The 16,476-nt window shown below is 40.6% G+C and overlaps 2 protein-coding genes across 2 annotated transcripts; one reads left to right on the forward strand and one right to left on the reverse strand.

The window, feature by feature from the left end:
• The first annotated feature begins 6,208 nt into the window (after positions 1-6,208).
• bnip4 (BCL2 interacting protein 4) lies at positions 6,209-9,187 on the forward strand. The gene is made up of 6 exons (XM_079168544.1): positions 6,209-6,402; positions 6,651-6,822; positions 6,951-7,011; positions 7,157-7,263; positions 7,690-7,839; positions 8,638-9,187. Exons 1-6 carry the CDS (start codon positions 6,360-6,362, stop codon positions 8,678-8,680), a joined length of 576 nt encoding a protein of 191 aa, XP_079024670.1. The 5' UTR covers positions 6,209-6,359; the 3' UTR covers positions 8,681-9,187.
• A 79-nt stretch (positions 9,188-9,266) lies between these two features.
• LOC306703093 (serine/threonine-protein phosphatase 2A 55 kDa regulatory subunit B delta isoform) lies at positions 9,267-14,660 on the reverse strand. Its single transcript, XM_079168932.1, has 10 exons — positions 14,522-14,660; positions 14,251-14,325; positions 13,662-13,759; positions 13,382-13,547; positions 13,150-13,262; positions 12,892-13,069; positions 12,608-12,772; positions 12,136-12,305; positions 11,150-11,241; positions 9,267-10,987 (listed from the first exon to the last, which is right to left on the reverse strand). The coding sequence occupies exons 1-10, from the start codon at positions 14,526-14,528 to the stop codon at positions 10,708-10,710; spliced, it is 1,344 nt and encodes a 447-aa protein (XP_079025058.1). The 5' UTR covers positions 14,529-14,660; the 3' UTR covers positions 9,267-10,707.
• Between the last annotated feature and the right edge of the window lie 1,816 nt (positions 14,661-16,476).

A 16,476-nucleotide genomic window follows, 5' to 3' on the forward strand; every position in this document is an offset into this window, starting at 1 on the left:
GGTGCTTCTTAAAGCTGCTAGTCGTGCATCTTAAACAGGCTGGCGGATTAGAGACCAAAGAGGACCGACCGCATCCCAGACATAGAGATCGTCAAGCGAGGATTCCACAGAGTCAGACAGAGGCATCAAGACCATCCCGACAACTTTAAACCATCGCTAGTGATGAATAGAGTGTTTTTAATTGAATGTTGGGTCATTCATTATGGATCGAGCACAGTGGGGCATACATTACTTCCTCCCTCTTGAAAATTGAGAAGGATGTGAGATAATCAAATAATGTTGAGAGGGATGTAAGCAGCAGAAAGATCCTGTTTAATTTGCCTCATGCAATCCCCGTTTCTTGCTCCACTCTGCTCACCATTGCATCTACATTGGACATTTCACTCAACAGAAAGTGTCTCGTTGTAACCCGTCGTTTTTGAATGTGTTTAAAGTATTTGATTATAATATTACTAGTTGTACCAAGTATGTAGAAGATGACGTATTGGTATTTTCTGAATTTAGCTTTTCCAGTCCTGAAGAAAGGGATTGTTGTTATGAGTATTTAGGATATACAAAGTTAGCTTCAGCTTACATTCTTGTCTGGAAGGGGCTCGAGAAGACCCCAGGGGAGCGAGGACCTCGCTGGGAGTTCAGAGAGCCAAAGTGCAGCGGGATGATGTGGAATTCACCAAATATATCAGATGTATCAACAAACAGAAGTTCATTCTTTGGGGACAGTGAATAAACTCTTTACTCATTCATGCTTTCGTCGAATCACATTTGACCTCCTCTTTGTTTCCACATACAACACAAATTATATTTTCATTTTGAGCCTATTAAAAACAATTTCCAAAGTTTTTATTTTAATAGAAAACTAAAATCTGTTTCACAGGATGTTCTGAATTTCTCTGACATTCCATTAAGTGCCTTTTGGCTTTTGGATACGTGTGTGTGTGTGTGTGTGTGTGTGTGTGAGAGATAGAAAGGAAAGAGAGAGAAGAAAAGAGGGGGCAATGGGATGAAAAAGTTAAAGGCCGAGCCGTTAGAAATGGGTTTTACTAAATCGTCTTGAGAGACAATGACTCTAGAAATGTGACACGGCGAGTTAAAATCTAATAACAATTTGAATGACTTTGAAAACACTGATTCTTCTTGCTAATCACCATCAAAAGTAGAAATACTGTGCCCCTGTGAAGCTCCATCCACAGCAATGCTTTATATGCTCTGCAGCGAATCTTCATTGATACCACATTAAGCACTGGCAAATCTCCTGCTCCGGACACCATAAGTCTTCCTTAGCCATCTTGTCCTGTCTGTGCTATCGATCGTATCCAATTCCAGTCTGGCCCACTCTCCTCCTCATGCACAAGATTCTGCACAGCACCCCCGCCCCGCCCAGGACGATGATGTCGGCTAGACACACACACACATACACACACACACAGAGTAAACACCAAATCCTGATAAAGTTTACTGTGATTGTACTTTATCTGTCCTCACCAGCCGGCTGTTGTGGACAAGAACTCATCCATCAGTATCCTGTCAGTTAGCGAACACCTACTCACAGACAGAGCCAGCTGTAACACTGTCAACCACTTCAAGGGTGTCAACATTGTCTGTTCTCAGGCAACAAGGCAAGCCTATACCGACTACTGTCGAGGATGAACCATCAGTCATAAGACATGATTACTGTTTGAAATGAAAACAGGACATGACCACATCGTGTGGATGGAGTGGAATCAATATCTGAGGTTATTAGTCGCAGAAACAAAGATTTCTACGGGTGTCAGTCACGGTTGCAAACTATTTTCTGCATATTTGCAGATAACATCAATTTCCCAGGCAAGATAATATACCACATGTTTGTAAATAAATGATTAAAAGACCAACTTGATCAATTGTGTATGGCTACATTTCTAAAACTAAACAACATGAATAAAAAGCAATTTAAGCAGAATACACTGACTTCTTTACATGTTTTTGATCGTGCTCAGGCTTAAATATCATGCCAAAAATAATATTTTCAATTCAATTTTATGGGTTTAGTTTCACCTTTGGGGGCAGATTAGTGCTGTTAGGGTATCACGGGTATCTAATAGCTTTTTAAAGCAAAGGAGTGGATATTTGAGAGGCTCCACTTTGGAACAACAGCCTTTGACCAAATTACAATTCTGAAGAATAGTGTTTATAATATGTCTAAATATTAAATGATTCCTTCTATTTCACATATGTATGATGAGCCTACTACTACTACATATTTTAGTAATGCCAGTTGATTTAGTGGATTCAGAGGAGTGTGTGGTCGCAGTTACCTCTACTGTCAGCAGGTGGCGCCTCGTGTGGTCACTTCCGGGTGATGTATCTTGACAAGGTTCCCATTCCTTAGAAATGCAGAAAGTGCAATGTAGATCTGTTCAAACCCTGAAAAGGTAAACATCAGACATGTTTAAATGTATTGCATGCAGTCCGTTTTGTTTAAGATGTTGCTAGAAACAACTGAATGCCACCAATCCTCTTAGCCCATATCTCTGTTATGTAAATACACTTAATCAGAGCGTTATGTGCTAATTAGCGGAGTTGCGAGTTACAGGTTATGAAGGGTTTAAAACTCCAGGCGGGGCGCTCTAGCACTCGCCTGTACAAAGGAATGAGAAAACTGTAACTCTGAAGGACACGCTTGGGCAACTATACACTGATATCAAATCTTGGAGTAAACTGCCAGCTGAGAACAGTACGTACCACAGCTTGAGATAGCAAAACATAGACGCCACACTTTGGAGCCTGTTAGGCTAGGCTTTCACAACATACACACACACTGAAGACGCATCGAAGGAGGATCCCGGACGAGAGCCAGTGTGAGCGGATATGCTCAGTGCTCCAACCAGGCCGTCGCTCTGCTAAAATCGATCCCGCCTGCAACTTGACTTTGACCAATAGGCTCCTCTAAGGAGAACCTACAAAACTTACCGCGCTGCCGTGTCCAAGCGCCTTTTCACGTTGCTCTCAATCGGAGAGGAACTGTTAGAACCGTGCACGTTTAACTGCTCGGCTAATATCTCTGTGATAAATAAAACTATTGCTTGAATCTAAGTCAACGCCTCGAACTCAATTCGTTAACTTGTCTACACGACATCTCCCTCTTGTGTAGCTAAATGTTAGCTAATCTAGCTAGCTAGTTTTTACACTTTAAGACGTTTGAGTTGATTAACAGCTACCGTGTGCTCGCATTTGTTTGTGCACAAGTTAGGAAAATAAAACGCAGGTGGTTTAGCGACACTTACCGGCTTTTTGTACACATTTCCAGATTCATCAAAGAGACGTTGAAAGACAATCCATTGAACACGTGAAATCGGTGAACTTCAATTGGACATTTAGCTTTAACGTTAACCTGCAAATGCACAGTCGTTTTCCCAAGTTCCTTCAAAAAATGGCAACCGGAAGTGACATATCTCCTTACACTACTGACGGCACGTGAGAAAGAAGGGTTCGATCTCCATTGATGAATAAACACAACATACAATACGTGTAAATAAGATTAATATAGAAAAAGACACTTTGAAAATATAAGTTTCTTTATGTTAAGCTTAGCTTAGCTCCTTACTCAAATGTAGCTAAATCAATGCATAGCACCTGAATTTGGACTTGATTATGCATTGAGTTACCATTCATCGGTACTTGATTGTATGTAAAATTATATCTATTGTATTTTCTGCTATTTAATTATCTTGCACCTCTTTTTGTCTTGTACAGCTTACAGTTAAATACAGTTTGCAGCAGTTGTTTGTTTCTGGTGAAAGTATATATGGCTGCTGTTTTTCATGGCAGCGATGAATTTGCACACCATGTTATGCACCAGCTCAAGAAGTCCAACCTGCCTCAGGAGCCACCAAACAGGACAGGAAAAGTCTGTAACAGACAATCAGGATTGGCGGGTGCCGGCCTGCCTTCCATTCAGGACTAATACATCTGAGTCAGGAGACGGGGAGCATCAGCACTCTGGACACAACTTGTTCCAACTTGTCCCCTCTTTTAGGCGCTACAGAGCACTGTACACCAAAACAACATATCTCTGATCAACAGTTAACAGTTAATCAGTTAAATGACTGTAAAGTCATATGAATACATACATTCTGTACATATTCACCGATTTCATTTATATAAAGCCACCTGTTACATTCTTGTTGTGTGTATATATTTCTGTAGTTTTATTTTGTTCTTGTGTAATGTTGTACAATGATTACTGACCTCTTCATCCTGGCAATGGCATCCTATGGTACCCGTGTGCTAGATGTCCTTATACCTTTTGAGTTTCACTTTATTCATTCTTTCTCTATGTTGCTGAGGCGAGACAGGATGTCCCTTTCTTGTGCTCTAAGACATTAAGTCTGATAATGGTAGATTATCTTTGGTTATCGGGGATAGACTTCCAGATGGTAATTTCTGGTTTAATTTAATGGCCTTAAGGGGGGGGGGACTTCCTTCCTTGGGATTTTGGGCAGTATTATTTAGTGTGTGTGTGTGTATGTGTGTGTGTGTCTTCTTTATTTGGACGGATACCGCTTTGAGTTTTTTCTTCTAAAACTCTTAACTAAGGCCATTGCTCGTGTGAGCACAGAAATAGGGCAAAGTATAAGTTTTTCCTATTTTTGCTGTTATTTAATAACTGTATATCATTCATCAGATTATGTGTTGAACTCTAAATAAAGCTTAAAGCCATGTGGCACACATGAAATGGCAAATGGCTCAGTGGAGAGATATAACACTGTAAATGCATCCATTCTGGTTCATACGCCATCTGGTGAGAGAATGTTTGTAATGAGAGCTGGGATGTGAAGCGGAACCCAACATTCATAACACTTAACAAAATTACAGCCAATATTGCATCCGTCATAAATTCTGACAGCACGACATGAAAATCTAAACAACTTACGCCAACAGAATATCATACTATTTGAGATATTACCTGTGATAAATTCTTTTTCGCGTATGTTTCCATAAATGTTTATTTAGTTGTTATTGAGCAACATAGATGTATGTACTGTTGATTGAATCCACATCACTGAGATTTTTCATCATTAAACGGAGCTGGAAATAATACCCTCAAGAGACTTGGTTATTAGAATGTAAGGGCTTTGTTTAGGAAAATCATGTGATTTCTAACATAATTTGTATTTTGAGGTTTAGCTACTTTTTTGGCTGTTATAACAGCACTGACTTGGAACAATGAGAAATTCTGTAGCGATTACTCGTCCTCACAATACCGTCATCTGTTACTCTGTATAATCTGTCTGGTTCACAAGTGAAATCCCAGGTATTATTATGCAGTGTGGCAAAAACTGAGTAAACAGATGCTTTATCAATATGTATCTCCCTGAGACTGTGATTTTTTTATTCACATGCTCTCTCAAGACATGTGACAAAATAGAAACATGTGCTTCTGATTAAAACCTGTAAACAATGACTTTCTGTTTAAAACAAACCGTTTTTATGGAGAATAACTATACCTTTCTTTCGGTTAACCAAGTAAGTTATCTCTGTTTTGAAGTGATCTAGTAAACTCAACATATTCCATTTAGACATGGTCTGCCAGGAACGACGACAAAAAAGCCCCCTCAATTTTAGAAATAATTACATTTTGCAAGAATAATGAGTCATGCTCATTTCCATGGTAGCAAACAGGCAGTCCGTCAGTGGAGACCTATTTTCTTGGTGAATATCCTTCTGTGCTCCTGAGGTCAGGGCACAAACGAACTCTAAACCAGAAAGCATACATTTAATCACAAATGGATATAGGGACTCTTGGACACTGATCAATACAGGACAGAGGCATAGAGACAAATAATATAGATGTTTAATATAGTACATGTACATATTGACAGCAGCACATTCATTATTATTTGTATTTATTTTGAGGGGGGGCAAACACTTGCACCATGTGCAGTTACGCCCTCTGCAGACGCGTGTGTGGAGCTGCTATAATAAGTAAGATTCACCCAAATTGTAAAACAAGCTGACATGTGCAGTCTCTTTCGGTTGTAAACATAATGTTATAAAGCAAAGCTTATGAAACTTGACGATCATGTTTATTGAGGTCGTTGGGGAAGCGTGTCCGGGCATGCGCTCTCTCTCTCTCTCTCTCTCTCTCTCTCTCTCTCTCTCTCTCTCTCTCTCTCTCTCTCTCTCTCTCGGGTGGCAGGACCCGCGCTCGGTCTGCGTGCTGTGCGAGCCAATCACATTGTAGAAAAACACAATATTGCGTCATTGTTATTGTGGTGGTTTGGAGCTCCAGCTGTTGACAGAGATTTCGCCACCACGCTTTCATTTAGGCCTCTAACGCCGCGTTAACGGGAGGACCCGCAAGATTACACTATAGCACCATGTCGACCCAAAAGGACATTTCGTCGGACGAGAGTTTGCAAGGTAAACGACAACAGCTCGTGGCTCATCAGTGTTTAAACTACCGATAGACAATCGTTAAGAAAACACAAGGTGACGTGTCTATGCCTGCTTAACGTTACATTATTGTATCGATCTAGACCCAGTGTCCTAGTGAATAAGGCTCATCTGCAATGTTGCAAAATCAAAGCGCCTTCAAGCCACGTCTGTTTATTGTGCTATCGTATACCTCTACCCTACTGATATACCTATCACTATGTATTTTATTTAAGGTTCCTGGGTTGAGCTGCATTTCAGTGGCAATGGCTCTCAGAGTACTAGTCACCACGGAAGCCAGGAGCAAATCCCCACGTCCGTCCTGGAGGGTGACGTGGAGAACATGCTGCTGGATGCGCAGCACGAGTCGGGCAGAAACAGCTCCAAAGGAAGCTCTCAGTGCAACAGGTTTGTGGGGGGAAAAGAGGATCCAAGCACTGTCTGTGTTTTTCTTCCTTATAGCCTATGTTGTGTAATACAGCTCATACATGTGTCTTATTAAATGACCACAGCGTGTGTTGTCTTCCTCTCAACAGCCCACTTAGAGCCCTGACCCCCCTTCTTCTGTGGCGAGGCTCAGAGGCCAACAGCTCACAGGTATATGTGTTAGCACCATTGAACTGTATCATCATCTATTATCCAAGTCTAATTCATTTAGTGTGGTTTTATGGAATTTTTGTTTGTTTTCAAATAAAAGTGGTGGCCAAATTGTTGCTTGAATATCCACAATTTGTGTTTTTAGTCAGATGAAGACTTCCAAGAAAGAAAACGGGAAGTAGAGAACATGATGAAGAAAAATGCGGACTGGATCTGGGACTGGTCTAGTCGCCCTGAGAACAATCCACCAAAGTATGTAGCCACCACTCATTAGGTATCTCTCTGTATTAGGTAGGATTTTTTTGTTTTGTTTCAGTGGTGCTTAGTTAACATAATTATTCCAAGATTTAAGACAAAAATGTGTCAAAAAAGCTGATGACTGTGACCCACTTGAATATCTTTGGCTGCACATGTAATCAATACCAATAGAAACATCGTGATGAATCATTACAGAGTAGGTAGTCATTACAGGGATGGTGGAGCTAACAGTAGGAAATTGTTAACTCTATTCTACTAATCTTTTACACATATTAGCTTAAATGTATAATCTACTTTACCCCATGATTTGTAATTGTAAGAATGAAAAAAAGATGTCTGTGTGTGCTGGCTGACATTAGACTGACACTCATTGATTTTAATGTATTCAAAACAGTGAAAAATTAATGTGCTTCTCTGTAGGGAGTTCCTGCTGAAGCACCCTAAGCGCTCGACCTCTCTCAGCATTAGGAACACCAGCGTCATGAAGAAGGGAGGCGTTCTCTCTGCTGACTTTCTGAAGCTTTTCCTTCCTTCATTAATCATTTCTCACATAATTGCCATTGGCTTAGGGTAAGCAACATAATTTAATCTCTAACTCTGGCAATTACAGTATCTCAAAAATGTAAAAAACATTCAATGAGAACCGTTGGAGGAAATTGCTGACGGATCCTTAGAATAATGTTTAAAGCCCCGATGTTTGACCAGATTCAGTTGATGTATCTTCATATAAATAATGGAATAGTTTGACATACAGATGAAAAATGTATTTGGTATTTCTTTTAAATAATCATACATGAGAAAAATAGAAATGTTCTTCTACTGTTTATAAACACTGCTGATGCAACAAGATCTTTAACAGCACCAACACACCATGAATAATTTAGTGGTTATCTAATATTAGTCTCTGCATTAAATGGCCTGTCAATCAATTTGAGAGCGATAGATCCCAGTCCTGTGTTTAGATGTTTGGTGGTGAAACAACAGTTTTATCTACGTCTCTATTATGACATTCATAAACATTGATGTTACCTCTATGAACCTCTAACATGTAGAATAGAATAGAACATTTTACAACAGCAAAATACAGCTGTTTTAAAACCTAAATATCCAAAGGCAACCTATAAGGTTTCCTCATGTTCAGTGTCTCAGATTTAGTGGGCAAACGGTAAAAGTAAACTACTAGTATGCTCAAAAAGAAAATGGCACAGGTATTTGTTCTAGTGACAAACTTGCGGTGGTAGAGGCATCAAATCCCAGCTTCAGTAGTTATATGTATTTCAGAATGTCATTTATTTTCTCAGATTTCTTCTGTTTTGTATATTTTGTTCTCAGCACCATCATATTTGACATGTTGCTCTCTTCTTTCAGGATATATATTGGGAAGCGTCTAACCTCCCACAACACCTACTGAGTAGGACGGTGGACACCTGGAAGTGACCATCTAAGCATGCCTTAAAATGGGACCTTCTGATGACTGAGGGCAGACGTGGCCATGTGAAACGGTCCAATTTGATTGAGTGGCCCCATTTAGCTCACACCGGCGTGGAGAGTTAAGGATCTGTCATTGCTGTTTCGTGGTGTTTACTCCTGAACACAACAGTGACCGATCCTCTGCTCCTCGCCGTAGTCTCTGGCCTGGAGATGACTGTTCTGCTGCTTCCTGCTCCTTAAATCTGCACGTTGGGGAACTTTAATGTACACCATTGCCTTTTTCGTTTTGCCGTGAAAGATCACTTTTGATTCAAAATGATATATACATTCTTCTTTTTAATCAGCTTTGAAGAAATGAAAGTGTTATGACTTGTAATTTACATGTATTTGTCCTCATTAGATTGCTAAATTCTTGTGCAGTTGTAAATTGTGACGATAAAAAAGCATTATTAAGCACTGATATGGTCCATGTTGTTCATCCTACACAGAATAAAAGATGGAAACGCACGTATGACCCTGATGGATTTATAAGCCAGTTAACATGTAGAAACAGGGAAAGAACCACATGCAGTTGAACACAATTAAAATTTTATTTAACTTTGGTCAAAATAATAAACAAGTGAATACATTGCCACCATGTTAGGAATCAATGGACAAAGACAATGCATTATGTGTTGGTTTTAATGTCATCAGTATATGTTGTGTAGTCAACCTTCACTTCTGCATTCACAACTACGGCGATAACATCCACATTTTAAAACACGTGGTTCAAATTTGGGTGACATCCCTAGTTAATCAATAAGGGCACATGTATGAGGCCTGTCTGAATTTCCTACTATTACATGATTAGGAGGCACTCTATCACAAACTGTATGGTGTGCAATGTTCCTCCTTTGTGTTTTCATAGACAGCCACATATAGCAGCAGTATATGAGGACGTAACTCTATAAAATAGGATTTACAAATAATGCACATGAGGTCTGTAAAACGTTTGGGGACATAACTTGTAGCTGTCACTGATAAAAGTAGGTATTAAGGCTGCAGATTCCCTGTGTCCCGGGCCCCACCATGTGCCATGTAGTTTCCAGCCTGCATCCTAACACATGGTCAAAAAATCACAAACACATTATCAGTTGTCTCCCACAGTAGTTCAGAAACCGGTATCCCCAAATAGTATTTCCATAACAAGTTTGCTTGAGATCTGCTCAAAGACAGTGGTGTGACTGGACATTTTTCCACCTCTCTACAACATAAAAACATGCAAAGCAATAAACATGTTTTAATACATACTTCTAAATTTAAAAACACATCTGTAGTTTTAGTTTCTTTTATTATGTGGATGACAAGGTGTACTTGAGTAGATACAGTCAGTGAAATTATGTCACCTTATTGACGGGGGGGGGGGGGGGGGGGGGGGGTAAAGTAAGAGGAGGAAGGGGGAAGAAAAGAAACAAGTCCACTTTCCAAATTCACGGCCACTTCCACCAGTGGTTTGGCCTGAATACATGGCCAATGGGGGAATGTTACAGTTAGGCTTATTGGCCATTAATCCGTGCTTCAGAGCGCCCAAAAATCTTTGAGATGATGTTACAACTTTGACAAGACGTCATTTTAAGGGCTTTCCGATAGTTCTGTCGTGAAATCATGAAATGAAGGCTTAAAATGTCAACACAAACACCAACGTTCAAGAGTTTGACCTCGAGGGAGTGCCACTCCGTCAATTAGACCCGAATTGGGCTTTCTGGGTCAGGGTGGGGGTGGGGTGGGGGGGGGGGGGCATGTTGATTGCCCTGGTGCCGAAGGCAGAAACAACCTAAGCTCAGACTCAAAATAAAACAGGCCTATGGATCAACCTCCTGTGGCAAAAAAAAAAAAAAAAGTAGACACGTGCTTTCGAATTCTTCACCAGGAGGACAACGAGGCTGTTTCTTCTTATACAGATAGACAAGTAGTAGGCTTAACTACACAGGTACGGTAAAAGCCCTATCCTCTGGAGCCGCAAATCTTCTAGTTGATTTTGTCCTGGAAAATGTACAAGTTGTTGGTGGCTGCCACAGCTATCACGTTATCTTTGGGGTGCCAGGCAGTGTGGAGGATCTTCTTGTTGAAGTCCAGGCTGTCCACGCTGATCTCGTCCTTCTTCCTCTTGCCACCGGTGGACACTTTGCGCGGTTTGAGCGTAGCCCGAGGTTTGCTGCTCTCCCGGGACGCCTCCAGTGTGATGTCCCGCCTAGTGTTGCGGTCAAACATTCGGAAGAAGTTGTTGTAGGAGCCGGTCATGATGGCACTGTTGAGGAGAGAGAAGAAAAAAAAATATTAACAAAAAGATATTTGTCTAAATGAACTAGAAAAAGCTAATTTGATATTTCAGGAACACAAAAACAAGAAAAGACACTGCAAAAGAATCTGCTAAAAATCTGCTTTCTTATGCAAGAGCAAGGACACGTACCTGTCGCTGCCATTCCAGCAGCACTCGAACTTGTCAAAGATGCAGTCATTTTCATACAAGGAGCACAGTTTACTGCGAAGGTATTCATGGACCTGAAACAAAACACATTACTCAACGTAAATATTCACTGGAGCCTCACCACCTCCTCCTCGCTATGGATATAGCCGAGTGTAGAAGGACTCATACAGCGAACATACTTGGCCTGAGAATTGTACTTTTTCCATCAGCGAATGGTTCTACTCATAGCTGTATTTCTAACAGAACTGCCCTTAGATTGCTTGGCTAACCAGACACCTGTGAACCTGTCAAGTTCCACTTTACATCATTGTCTGTCCAAAATCTCATCATTTTGTCTTAACAGACGTTTCTGTCAAATTTGAAGAAATTCCCTTCAGGCGTTCCTGAGATAGAGTTCACGAGAATGGACAGGACGGACGTACTAACAGACAGACGTATGTACGGACATCCAAAAAACATAATGCTGATCCGGCCATGGTGCACTGTGCACTGTTTGAGGCCTAATGCTTTCTCAGTCTAAGTAAGAAATATCTTATGTGAGGCCGGATTTAAGCTTTCACTTGAATCAAAAGATTATTTTTACGCACCGATACTGATATCGGTCCGATACGGACTCAAATAGCCGGATCGGGTATCGGACATCATTATTTTAATAAATAACTTAAATAAATTCAGTTAATCTACAATGATGTATTTGTTTTGTTACATGTTATTTTACAAAAGATAGCAAAGCAATGTTTAAGTCACGCCTGATGTTGCCTTACAAACAAAAGAATGATCCCAGCCTCTTGCACACAGTGAGGCAGACAGCTTATCAACTACACACTAGTTTCTGATCAGTTCTCAGTATCGGCCGATTACCGAACCCGGGTATTAGGACTGAAAAAGTCAAATCAGTGCATCGGCGGGGCTTACTTTGTTCTCACGGAGGATTAATGCTATTTTTGAAGATAAGTATGTTTATTCACCTGATACGTCTCCACTGGCCTGTTCTCCATGTTGAGGTCCCAAACTTTGACGGAGAGGTAGTCACGTGTCATCATATAGCGTCCGCTGTGACTGAACTTCACGTCCGAGATGGAGGAGATGATCTCAGAGAAAAAAGACCGGCTGCTCGGATCCTCTGGCTCCTCAAAGACTGTAATAAAAGATTAACAGTGCGAAAATCATTCCCAGCTGGCCTTCGTAAAAACAACGTGTCAAACAAACAAACGCCAATCACTGTTTACCAGATTTAAAAATGACTAAAACCTTCAAATATTTCTGTCTAATCAAAGTCATAAAACCCTAAACGTTATCTATTTAAACTAATCTAAGTATCAGATGAACTGTTACTAACGGTCCACTCATTTTGCTTAAATGACTTCTTGAGCTATCAACATTTTTATCAATTAATGTCCCACTGATTGACTAATGAATTGACTTAACGTCACCACTTACACTTTGATTGCCTATCGCAGAGGGCCGCTGCTCGCATGTCACACAGGCGGATGGTGCCTTTGCTACTGCTGTACACAAATACATTGCATTGGAGTGGATGGCACTCAGCAGCTGTGATTACTTCCGTCAGTTCCTCCATGTTGGCGGGCTTGATGTCTACAATATCTGGGAACACAGTGTTAAGGAGCTAGCAGTCTTAAGTGTCATTACGGTACAATGCAGAGATCATTGGCCTATACGTCATATATCCACCATCCGTCTTCTGGTAAAGAAAAAAAGGATACTAAAACTTCTGTCTGTGATTTCCAAGTGCCATAGATTTATTCTTAGGTCATCTGCGGAGAGGTACGTTTCATGGTCACTATTTACAGAAATGGAATTAATGTGATAGGTGTGCGCATTTGCAAAGATCCTCCGTGGGCTTGCTTCTACCATGAGATCCATTGGCATCAGTACTGGTACCTGAAAATACAACATGCATTTTTAGACAAGATTTTTAAAAAAAATGTAAAAAGAGAGGTGTCACACATGTCTAAACATACCCGTAAAGAGGTGATTCTAAAGGGGTCTCGGAGTCGTCCATCTTCATCTTTCAGGTTGTAACCTTCTGCTCTTTTATCTCGTTCACTTATTTTCCACAATTTGATAGTTTTATCTGACAAAAACAGGAAAGAGAGTTGTCAAAATCCAGAGGTGAAGAAGAACGATCTGATATTGATCAAGTTAAGTCACAGCGTCATATTCAGTCAAACCAGATACAAAGTAAGCCCTTACCATTTGTCGAAAGTAGAAAGTGAGCAGCATTTTGTTGGGGTAGCCATCTTATTTTATTAATTTTTTCCTCAATTTCTAAACTTTTCAAATAGTCAAATTCTGGCTCGTGACTCTGAAAAGTGCTATAGACGTTGTACTCCCCGCGCAGATGTGGACGATTCTTAGACTGAAAACAAATATGGCACACATGAGTCACCAGGTATATATATACACACACACACACATTATAACTGCAACACAGTCCAGCAAATAACTTTTGACATGTCCACTTGAATCTTACCTCCTGTTCATGTTGAAATATCACTACTCTGCCTCCTTTATCTCCAGTTGCAAGCAATTCTCCAGAATAGTTGAACTCAACTGTCGAGATTATGTCAGCTGAAAATGGACACAAATCAGAGTGAATCCCACATACAGAGAGCTAGAACCGTGTTACTTTGTTAGACTGCAGACTCAAGCTGGTGATTAGAGACATTTTATTAAAATAAAACATCTGGTACACTGACAGCCCAAAACGTGTACGCCCACTCATGTATGAATGAATGAAAACAAGAATGATGTCACTCGACAATTTATGGACGCAGCACATTGACGTCATGGACACGGTCGCTCCCCTTTAATAGCTTAGCCGCCACCTAGCATACAGCTAGCTAGCGACATACAGTCGTTTACAGAGCAAAATGGGCTTTCCGTGCAACCGATCCACAAACAGACCCACACCAATCACCGCAGCGGCCTTACATTGAAACCCTCGCGACCATCCTAGCTATCGTGCATCTCACGTGAAGCCCACGGAGCATCACCATCAGACCATCTAGCTAGCTGCCCATCGTTTTAGCCTAGCCACCAAGCTAACGTTAGCCACATACCTTCCGCAACATCTTCATCTATCGCTCCTTTCACTTGAGAGAAACACCACTGAAAATCATTTCCACCTGCAACTCCTGTGAAAAGAACACGTCGTTAGTTTGCATCTGGTTCGTGTTTCGTCTGGAGGATAAAATGACCTGACAGTGACACAGTTTTGACAACTAGCAACTTAGCTTGCCAGTGCTAACGTTGGCTAGCTAACTTGCAGATTCAGGCCATCACACACACAGAGTGAGGTGGGTCCTTCTCCTCCCTTCAACAGTAGCTTACCCGCCATTGCTTCATGTAGCAGCTCTTGCTGTACACGGCTTCCAAAACCTAATCAACCAATGCGGCTTGCTCGGGGAAATAGATAGCATCCACAATCAGTGTGAAGACTCGGGTCCAGATCTGTCAAGACCACGGAAATTATCCGAGATTTTTTTTCTTCCAAAATGGCGCACAGTACATGGAGAAATGACGTCATGCACACATGCCACATCCTGGCCCCATCCATCCTCCTGAGCATCATATTGTTAAATGTGCATTCAGTCTTTATTTTCTATGCATTGAACTTTATTTCATGACGTATTGATACCTGCTCATGCATCCTGTAAAAGACAATTCAGCTGTCATGTGATGGGTGGGACAAATGACATTTACACACCGGGATGGTGGTATTTTAAATAATATTGGAGCAAACAAAATAAAATAAACAAAAAATAGCCAGAATAAACAACATGAACATTTTTTACTCATATTCTTTGGCCAGGTGTGTTTCATGAGTGTGATTTGCATAAAAAGTACCCTAATTGCTAAAGTCCTTGTAGATATACAAGTAAAACAAATACACACTCATTAACAAACTATACCATTATAATTTTTTGCTGACTTTAGATGTGAAGTGTGTCCTAAGTCAAAATTGTATGACACCTTACAAGTACGCTAGCTTGTATTGTGTGGTCAATGGGTGACATCTAGTGGGGAGATGAGGAAACTCCAGGTAAGTTTTATTGGGTATGTTGCACCCACCTCTATGTATAACAAACTGAATGTACTTCTCAGGCCCTATTTCACAGACATCAACCTTCAAGTCTTTCACTGCTTGGTCTATAAAACCTCACTTACCTTAAACATGTCCACTCGAAACAAACACAAATCGTGTTAAAAGGGTAAAATGTATAATTTTTGTTTTAGCGTTTGAATTTGTTGTACTCTTAGGCTTGACCTATAGAGCACGTTATTCTTATAACCCTATTAACCGTAGGCCTGCCATAGAGATGCTGTGCATATTCAGTACCTTATTACAGTAGTTACAGTGAAATTCTGAAAACCATTAATGTTTCACATTGAGGGGGTCACAGTGGACCCATAATATCTATCTATCTTCATGTTTTCCCCCACATCAGTTTCAAACTGGAAAAGATATATGTATATTTATTTTTTGGTTGATTCAGACTGTCAACCCAGCTCTTTCATGGCATGCTATCAATCATTGTGTTTTGTTTCCTTCAAATGGTGCATATTACATTGGGGAACAAACTTTTCAAACTCTGCTCAACCCAATTCTGCTCAGAATCCGTCAAAAAGTATGTCCCTTATACCTCTATTTTTGTGAGCATAATATGCTCAAAATCATGGTGCAAAAATATAGACACAAAAATAGATGTTTGAGCAAGTACTTTTAGTTTCATGCTTATTTTTCTGTAAACAGCACTCTCTGAAGGGTTGGGGCTGTCAAGAATTGGGAGGAGAAGGAACGCCCACAGGGGCTGATTGTGCAATAATAAAATATCCAACAAATAAAGAAATGGCAACTGCTGATGAAGTGTGAGAATATGTAATATCTGGGCCACATTTCAGTTGACAAAATAAACTAAACAGAGCTGTGTTCTTTATAGCACACCAGTTGATGGGAACACACCATCCTAATAACACTAATTCTGCTGAAATAAGGGAGGGAATAAGAAGGGTGCTCTATTTGCCATCTCCGTAGCACTTTTAAACTTTGTTTGTTTGCTGCATTTGCAGATTGTCCTGGATGGGGCAAGTGAACAAATAGGGATGCACCCAGAAAGACCTGCACCAGATCTCACCAGAACCTTCTCCCCGGCATCTCCCAAGCTCAACAACCCCTCTCATCACTCACACAGCATTCCTTAGGGAGAAGCATAGCAGAGGCCTGGAGGTTAGGATGGCACACACACACACACACACACACACACACACATATATATATATATATA

The sequence above is a fragment of the Pholis gunnellus genome (assembly GCF_910591455.1).
Source record: "Pholis gunnellus genome assembly, chromosome: 11".
Lineage (NCBI taxonomy): Eukaryota > Metazoa > Chordata > Actinopteri > Perciformes > Pholidae > Pholis > Pholis gunnellus.